The following is an 8,547-nucleotide window of genomic DNA, read 5'->3' as shown; positions in this document are numbered from 1 at the left end:
GACTTCCTCTTCCTCTTGGGGCAGGTGTAGCTGCCACAGCGGGACCAACACCCTGACCCTGTCATGGATGGGGGCAAGGGGCCCAGACTCAGAGACTTCCTGAGTGGGAGCCTGGCCACCTGGGTGAGGGGGCAGGTGGGAGGGGTGTGGGGAGGGGAAGTGAGAGCGGGGGAGGGGCCAGTGCCGGGTTTGGGGGAGGGTCCAGTAGAGTCAGGGCCGGAGGGCAGGGGTGGGCTCAAATGTGGGGCTGGAGAAGTCCAGGTAGGCTTCGGGAGGGAAAAGGGGTCCGGAGGCCTTCAGGGCAAAGGAGAGGAGGAGGCTGCACGGGCTCAGGGGGCAGGTCAGAGGGGCTGGGGAGTCACTCTGCTGGTAGGGGAGTTCCTAACCGGGCCGGCCGACCCGTCTCCACTCCCCCACAGGCGCTGGGACTGGCCGGCCTAGTGGGAGAGGCGGAGGAGCCGGAGGAGGAAGAGGAGGAGGAAGGAGAGGGGCCCCTTGGCCCGGAGAAGAGGTTCCTGCATCTCATCGATGGGGCCCTGCTGCTCCGCGTGCTGGGCATCGTGTAAGAAGCAGCCCGCCAGCCCGGGGGTCTGAGGTGGCCCCTCCCTCCACAGGCTGCTGGGAGGAGCTTGAGGGCTGGTGGGTGGAGCTTGCTTGGGGCAGGTGGGTCCCTGATTGCCCCTCCCACCCGGCTCCCTGTGCCCAGAGTTCCCAGTTCCCGAGGAGGACTTCAGAGGGTCAGCGGCCCTGATGGCCCCGCAGCCTGGCGAGTGCGGAACCTGAACCACCTGTGGGGCCGCCTGAGGGACTTCTACCAGGTGAGGGGCTGGGGAGGGGAGGCTGAGCCTCAGACCCGTGGGAAGGCCCGTCTCCCACCTCCTGTCCCCTCTGCCCCCAGGAGGAGCTGCAGCTGCTGGTCCTGTCGCCACCCCCAGACCTCCAGACGTTGGCTTTTGACCCCTTCTCAGGTGCTCTCTCCCACCACCCCTTCCTGCCTCTACCCCCTCCCTCCACCCCTAACTTTTTGTGGCTTGTGCCCAGCAGAGGAGGCAGTGGAGGAGTTGGAAGGCATCCTTCGGCTGTTGCTGGGGGCGTCAGTGCAGGTGAGCGGGGGAGGGGAGGGGAGGGGAGGGTTCAGCTTTGGCGGCAGAGGTGGGAGAGACACCTGGTGCCAGCATTTCCACTCTGTCTGCCTGCAGTGCGAGCACCGGGAACTCTTCATCCGACACATCCAGGGCCTCAGCCTCGAGGTCCAGAGTGACTTGGCTGCTGCTATCCAGGAGGTACTAGGGCTGATCCACAGCCTGGGACTGGCCCTGCCACCGGGGGGCACTCTGCCCTTCCACTTCCTCTGCTGAACTGCTCTCTCTACCCGGTCCAGGTGACCCAGCCTGGGGCAGGCGTGGTGCTGGCACTGGCTGGGCGAGAGCCTGGGGAGCTGGAGCCTCAGGAGCTGGAGATGCTGTTCCGGAGTCTGATGGGGACCTTGTTAAGGCTGGCGCGGGAGCGCGACGTGGGGGCCCAGGTAGGGGGCATGGCACCGCCCAGGTGGAGGGCTGGGAGGACCCTGGGGACCCAGATGTGGGAGGAACTGGGGGTTGGGGCCAGATGCGGGGTTCGCATGGGGGGTCTTGGACCAGCAGAGCTGCAAGAGCCAGACTGGGGGGCGGGGGGGGGGGGGGGCGCATGGGGTGGGTTATTTCTGGCTCCCGACCCTCGACTTTGCACAGCGCCTGGCCGAACTGTTGCTGGAGAGACAGCCGGCCCCCTTGCTGCCGGAGGCTCCTGCTAGGACTCCTCCAGAGGGTCCCTCACACCACCTGGCCCTGCAGCTGGCCAACACCAAGGCCCAGCTGCGGCGCCTGCGGCAGGAGCTGTGAGTGCCCCAGGCTGGGAGGCGGACCTGGAGGGAGAGGGGCAGGTTAGGCGCGGATGCAGACGGGTGGGATCAGGCCTGGGGGTTCCGGGTTCCCCCGCCCCTCCAGCGTCCCTTCTCTTCTCTCCAGGGAGGAGAAGGCCGAGCTGCTGCTAGACTCCCAGGCGGAGGTGCAGGGCTTGGAGGCCGAAATCCGAAGGCTCCGCCAGGAGGTGCGCTCAGATGCTCCCCGCCGCTGCCGCATTCCCCAGCCCTCTCCCCACACCCCCTCTGCCCCGCTGCCTGCCGCCAGCCGGGGTCCTCCCCCTCCCTGATCCCTCTGGCCCGCGGCTGGCCGTCCCCAGCTCCGCACCGTCTGGCTCAGGCCCAGGCGCTGTCGGGACAGGCCAAGCGGGCCGAGCTGTACCGCGAGGAGGTAGAGGCGCTGCGGGAGCGCGCCGGCCGCCTGCCCCGCCTGCAGGAGGAGCTGCGACGCTGCCGCGAGCGGCTGCAGGCGGCCGAGGCCTGCAAAAGCCAGCTGGAGGTGAGGCGGGAGGCGGGGCCCGCAGGGGACGGGGTGGGCCGGGGGGGGGGGCGGGGAGCGAATTGGGGGCTGGCCTGGAGAAGGGAGGGCTTGGTCTTGGGGACCGAGCAGTCACCGCCAGGAGAAACGGGTGAGGTGGTGTCTGGGGCAAAGCCCTCTGGAGGATGGGACAGAGGGAAGGGAGAGGTGGGGACGGTAGGTAGGGGTAGGTCCTGGAGAGGATGAGTGTAGGGGAAGAGCTGCCTGGAGTGAGCCCCTCGCTGTGGATCCTAGAAGGACGCCACCTTGGGAGGAGGGTCTGGGAGGGAAGGGGCGGGGCCTACACAGAAGGGGCGGGGCCAGGTGCTTGGGAAGTGGTCCCTGGAAAGACCTTGGAGAGGGAGGGGCAGATGGAAGGGAGAGGTGGGGCCTGAAGTGCTTGGGGGCAGCCTCACACCACAGGTCGTCTCTGCTCCCCCACCAGGAGGAACGGGTGCTCTCGGGGGCTCTGGAAGCCTCGAAGGCGCTCCTGGAGGAGCAGCTGGAGGCCGCTCAAGAGCGTTGCGCTCGGCTGCATGAGACCCAGCGTGAGAACCTGTTGCTGCGGACTCGTTTGGGCGAGGCCCACGCGGTGAGACTGCCCCGGGGACCCCCAGTCACTCTGTCATCTGTGACCCCTGGTAACCCCAATGGCCCCCCAGGGTTCTCCAGTGCTCCCTGTGACCCCCTACTCCTTTTTTCCCCTGGTGATCTAGCCCACACTCTTGGCCCGGCCATGGTGAGGAGGGCTCGTCTGACCCCGTCCTTCCCCCAGGAGCTGGACTCTGTGCGGCATCAGGTGGACCAGCTGACCGAGGAGAATGTGGAGCTGGAGCTGGAGCTTCAGCGGAGCCTGGAGCCACCCCTGGGCTCTCCTGGGGAGGGTGAGGAGGGCCCCAGAAGAGGGGCTGGGGACTGCGGGGGTAGGGGGGCTGCCTGTGGTTTCCTGCAACTCTGGTGGGGCTGGCTGCTGACTTCATCCTTTCCCCAAGGTGTTGGGGGGGGGGTGTAGGGGTGGATGTGAAGAGCCGGGGATCCCAGCAGAGGGTACAGAGGGGCCCTGACCGCATCGCCCATGTCCCAGCACCCCCGCCCGGAGCAACTCCTTCACTTCACGATGAAGTGAGAGAGGCAGAGGCCCGGCGGCTGCGGACCCTGGAGAGGGAGAACCAGGAGCTTCGGGGCTTGCTACAGGTGCTACAGGGGCAGCCTGGAGGCCAGGTGAGTCCCCTCCCCCAACCGGCCAACAGGTCCTTCCTTGCCTCCTCCTCTGGGCTTGACCGGTCCTCTCATGTGCCCTCAGCACCCCCTGCTGGAGGAGCAGAGCGAGGACTCCTTGGTTCCAGAGCTGGATGTGGCTCCCCAGACTTGCCTGACCTCAGACCGTGGCCCCCAGGGTTTGGCTGGCCAGGTGGGGGATGGAGGCACCCAGGCCTTGGACCTGGCTTCCCCCGTGTCAGACTCGGCCCTTGCGAGATCACCTGTGCGTCCCCAGGCATCTGACTCAGGCCCACAGGTGATAGAGAGGCCCCTCCAGACGGCTGCCATGACCCCTCGGACCTCAGACTTGACCCTCCAGGAATCAGGTTCTGCTGTAGCAGCACAGGAGTCCCTGGAGAAGGCTGGCCATGGAGCCCTTCTCCAGACTCCCACCTCCGCGGTCCCATCTCAAGATCCAGAGACTGAAATTCAGGCTGAGCCGTCGGGAGGAGACACTGGAGAGTCAGGGCCCGAAGCCCAGGTGCGGAGACAGGAGGGCCCTGCGAGCAAGCCTGCAGCCTCGGAGCTTAGCCTCTGTGCTCAAATGGAGGGGCAGGAGACCCCAGGCCAAGGGCTGGACCTACTCAAGGGGCAGACAGAGGGCAGGGAACATGCACAGAAGCTGGAGGGGTTGGTTGGGGACCCAGCGCAGCAAAATCCACAGCAGAAGTCGGAAGGGGCTTCGGAGGCCCAGACCTGGGAGGGGCCGATCCCAGGGGAGATCCCGGCTGGTGGTGTCCCGGAGCAGGAGGCCCTGAGGGAGGAGGTGGCCCAGTTGAAGAGGGAGGCCGAGGCACTGGGAGCGGAGCTAGAGGCCCAGGCCCGGCGGCTGGAGGCCCGAGCCACGGAGGCCGCCCGGCTCTCCGAGGAGCTGGCTCAGGCGCGGAAGGCAGAGGCTGAGGCCCAGCAGGAAGTGGAGGCCCGGGCCGGGGAGCAGGCTCGCCTGCGGGAGGCAGTGGAGGCAGCCGGCCGGGAGCTGGAGGCTGCGGCGCGTGAACGGGAGGCGCTGGCAGAGGCCCTGGCGACATCGGGCCGAGAGCGGAGGCAGTGGGAGCGCGAGGGGCCCAGACTGAGGGCCCGGGCCGAGGCCGCCGAGGAGCGGCTTCAAGTGCTGGAGAGCGAGGGCCGTCAGCGCCTGCAGGAGGCCGAGAGGGAGAGGCAGGCCCTCAAGGAGGTATGTTGGGGCTCGCGGCCTGGGATGGGAAACGGGGGCCTGAGTCACTTGCTGGGGTTTGGGTGATCAATCCCATCGGTAGCCACCGAGTGCCCCAGCACCTGGCCGGGGCTGGAGACCGAAAGGTAAAAGTCCACCTCTGCCTTCCAAAGGTGCGCTTGACCTGGGTCACAGGACGGATGTCCCCTCCCTCTGGAGGGGTGGGCTGTAGCAGGGGATGAGAGTATGGGTACGGAGCCTGACCGCCTGGGTGCAAATCCCGGCTCTCTGACTGTGGCAGCTGAGTCCCCTCTGCCCTATTCCTCCTCCGTCAAACGGGGGGGGGGGGGCGGGCGGCTCTGCATAGCCGTCTCAGTGGGTCTTTTGAAGATCAAGGGAGATCACGGTGTGCCGAGCCTAGTTCCTGCTTGACAGAGGCTCAAGACATGGTCATTATCAAGAGCAAAGTGGGCAGGAGTCCGTGGGAGAGGGTGCCGGGGTGGGGGCAGGGAGGCTTTGGAGAAGGTTCTGAGGAGTGGTCAAGGTTCCACCAGGTGGGAAGGACATTTCATGTAGAGGGAACAGCATGTGCAGAGACCTGAAGGCATTAATGATGCTGAGGGGCCTGGGAGGTGGGGGAGCAGGGCCAGAGAGGCGTGCTGGGCCAGCCTTTGTGGGCGTCAGTACTCTGGCCTCGGGCAGGGAAAGCCACCCAAGCGTGTGGACAAGCCTTTGTGAGGGTCCCCTTGGTGTGTCCCTTTGGTGTTCCCTCGGGCCCTCAGGAGGTGGTGCCGGTGGTCCTGGTGGCAGGTGAGGCCGGCTGGGGCTGGGACGGGGCATGGAGGAGAGAGAAAACCTGGAAACGCCTTCTTTTGTGTGTGCTCAAGCGTGTTGACGGGACCTTGCCACCAGGTGCTGTACCAGGCAGCCAGTGTGCCCGTACTGGTTGGGGGGGGAGGGGCTTTCATAGTCTAGGATGGCGATGGGACTGTGCAGGGAGCTGTGGGAGTCCAGGAAGCACACTGGACTTAGGCCGCGGCATGTCCCGGAAGGCTTCCTGGAGGAGGAGAGAGAATGGCAGTGAGCCAGGAGGAGGCGCAGGCGTGACCGTGACCATGTAGGGGTGGGGTGTGAGGTGCGAAGTGGAAGGAACCTAGGCAGAGAATTCACTAAGCCGGGTTCCTGCTGGGCAGGGCCTCTGTCTTCCTTTCAAGCTAAGGAACGAGTTGCGAGTTGCGGCTGTGCTTGTGAAGGAGATGACCTCCATGACCTTTACAGGAGGCCCACGACCTTGAAACCCGGTGGAGGGTTGAGGGCGAGCCGAGTAGTCGGGTACTCGTGTTGAGAGGCCCCTCGGGGGAAGCGGGGGAGGCTAGGAGGCAATTGAGAAGGGTGTTCGGGGCCAGCGGGGGGCCCGTGCCACGGGGGAGGGTGGGCTGCGGACGAGGAATCGAACCTTCCAGCTGAGCACAGTGTCCGGGTTCATCCCTGTTGTACAGAGGATGCTGGGATTCAGGGAGAAGGAGTGATTTGCTGGGAGACCCCTCTGAAGGAGAAGAGTGGGGAACACACTGTGGGGTGCGCCCAGGGCTAGGCGTTGCGCAGGGCAGGCCCGGGGGAATGTGAGAACGGGGGCGTGGGTGAGAAGGCAAGGCCGAGAAGCTGTCTGCGGGGTCCACTCTGTAGGACGTGACTGAGAGATGCTCTCAGGCCGACCTGGCTTAGAGCCCAGATCCCCCGCCTACCAGCTGTGTGGTTAGGGGCGAGTTACTTGCCCCGACTCTCGGCTTCCTCACCTATAAGACGGAGTAAAAATGTCACGCCTTACAGGATCCTGAACGTAGAGGGCTGGGGGGCAGCTCTGGAGTGAATGGAGGCAGGTGGGCAGTGCAGGGGAGGGGAGGGCTGGCGGGGCTAGAAGGGCCTGAGGACACAGGGGAATGTTGTGAGATTTCCCGGGCAGAGAGGTTCCTGGTGCTAACTGGGTGTGGTGTAGGAGGAGGTGGCTAGCCAGGGAACCAGGGGCCAAAGGGCTTGTCCAGGCGGGCTGGGTAGAGAAATCGGGGCACTGAGGGCTGTGGCCGGGGCCTGGGAGGGGCCAGAGGTTCAAGCCTCTTTTAATCTGTGTCACAGTTATTCTTACCCTTAGCCCTTGGGCTGTAATGGTGGTGTTGGGGGGGGGGAGGGGTGAGGCAACAGGCAGCAGGGCCTCATGGGACTTGTAGTTTTCCAGCCAACCCCGGGGGTGGGCGGGGGGAGACTGGGCGGGGCTGCAAAGCCTAGAAGATCAGAGCAAAGGCCCTAGACTTGGTTTCCAGAGCAAGGATATGGTAGGCTGCTGGTCGGAGTTGGTTCTTCCTTGTGGTTTCATCCTGACAGCCCCGCCCCCACCTCCCAGAATGGTTTGGCCCATCGCCCTCCGAGGCCCACAGGCCAGAGTGGGCCTCCTGCCCCCTTCCACAATGGTGCGGCCCAACCGCCACGGGATGCCTGCCCGGCCCGGGCGCCCGGCCGCCCCCCCCCCCCCCCCCCCCCCCCCCCAGCCCCCACTGTGGTTGGGCTTGACGTTGGCCACATCCCTATCCTTGCAGCCATCTCCGTGTGGCTGAGGGCGCTCTTCAGATCTGCCTCTTTCGAGCCCCTCTTGCCCTCACATGGCCAGCCTGGCCTCATCACGGAGGGCACATCTAGCTGCTCCTGGGCGCGTGAGGAGCCAGGGGCTCAGGGAGGTAAAGACGCTTGCCCGGCGAGTGTCTCTAACTCCCGGATCAGAGGCCTCCCTCACCCACTGCCAGGCTTACAGTCCCCAGCTCTTCCGTAGTCCCTCTGCAAGGCAGCCAGGCCTATGCTCCCATTTTACAGAGGGGGGGGGGGGGGGGGGTAGAGGCCCAAAGGGTTAAAGATGTTTGCCCGGGGCGGGGCGCCTGGCCGGCTTCGTTGGTAGAGCAGGGACTCTTGATCTCAGGGCCTAGAGAGCCTAAAAACCAAAACCGACATTTGCGCAGGGTGACAGAGGAAGGTAGAAAGCTAGGTCTCCAGACCCTGAGGCCTTGGGATCGAGGCCTCCTCTGCACCCCCACCCCCCCCCCCCCATCCGGGGCGGGGATGGTGGCCTGACCTTGGCTCTGCCGCACCCGCCCTCAGGAGCTAGAGAAGGCCTGGTTGAGGGGCCAGGAGCTGGGGGCCCGGCTGGAACACCTGCAGAGTGAGCTCGAACAGGCGGGTCTGGAGCGACAGGCGTTTCTGCGGGAACAGGAGATCCGGCAACAGAGGTGGGGTCATCGCCCAGGGGCCAGAGAGGGGCGGGCAGGGCTCGGGGAAGGGTGGGTGCCAAGGCTTCTTCCCGGCAGGTACCAGGGCCTGGAGCAGCGGCTGGAGGCTGAGCTGCAGGCGGCGGCCACCAGCAAGGAGGAGGCGCTGAGGGAACTCAAGATGAGGGCCCTGCAGCTGGAACAGGAGCTGGTCCAGGTGAGGCTCCGCCCCGGGCTCCCGTCCCTGCCGCCCCTCTGGTCTCGCCCCTTGAGTCTTGGCCACTCCCTTGCCTTGAGGCCCAACTTGGGCCTACTGGGGAGAGCACTGTGCTGGGAGTCAGGCTGACGCTGCCCAGGCCACGTGGTCTTCTGCGGGGGGGGGGGGGGGGGGGGGCAGCCCCCCCCCCCCCCCAAAGGGGCGTGACCCGGCGGGGGCTTTTTATATATATATAATTATAAAAAAAAA

The 8,547-nt window shown here is 66.0% G+C and overlaps 1 protein-coding gene across 5 annotated transcripts in view; it reads left to right on the top strand.

Annotated features, from left to right (window-relative positions):
• Positions 1-8,547, top strand: part of CCDC88B (coiled-coil domain containing 88B) — a 15,040-nt gene continuing 6,493 nt past the window's right edge. For 4 of the 5 annotated variants that reach the window (XM_049643503.1, XM_049643495.1, XM_049643512.1 and 1 more), the window contains exons 1-16: positions 1-123; positions 420-562; positions 707-818; positions 899-968; positions 1,045-1,103; positions 1,200-1,283; positions 1,382-1,525; positions 1,731-1,876; positions 2,007-2,088; positions 2,241-2,399; positions 2,863-3,009; positions 3,193-3,301; positions 3,502-3,638; positions 3,721-4,851; positions 7,975-8,102; positions 8,181-8,298. In XM_049643503.1, coding sequence (XP_049499460.1) covers positions 64-123; positions 420-562; positions 707-818; positions 899-968; positions 1,045-1,103; positions 1,200-1,283; positions 1,382-1,525; positions 1,731-1,876; positions 2,007-2,088; positions 2,241-2,399; positions 2,863-3,009; positions 3,193-3,301; positions 3,502-3,638; positions 3,721-4,851; positions 7,975-8,102; positions 8,181-8,298 — 2,829 coding nt within the window. In that variant the 5' untranslated portion in view covers positions 1-63. The remainder of the gene's footprint in view (positions 124-419; positions 563-706; positions 819-898; positions 969-1,044; positions 1,104-1,199; positions 1,284-1,381; positions 1,526-1,730; positions 1,877-2,006; positions 2,089-2,240; positions 2,400-2,862; positions 3,010-3,192; positions 3,302-3,501; positions 3,639-3,720; positions 4,852-7,974; positions 8,103-8,180; positions 8,299-8,547) is intronic. The other variant, XM_049643486.1, reaches the window with a different exon arrangement.

Source organism: Panthera uncia, chromosome D1, assembly GCF_023721935.1.
Source record: "Panthera uncia isolate 11264 chromosome D1, Puncia_PCG_1.0, whole genome shotgun sequence".
Taxonomy (NCBI): Eukaryota; Metazoa; Chordata; class Mammalia; order Carnivora; family Felidae; genus Panthera; species Panthera uncia.
The sequence above is the reverse complement of the archived record's forward strand: the minus strand, read 5'-3'. Positions and strand labels throughout refer to the sequence as shown.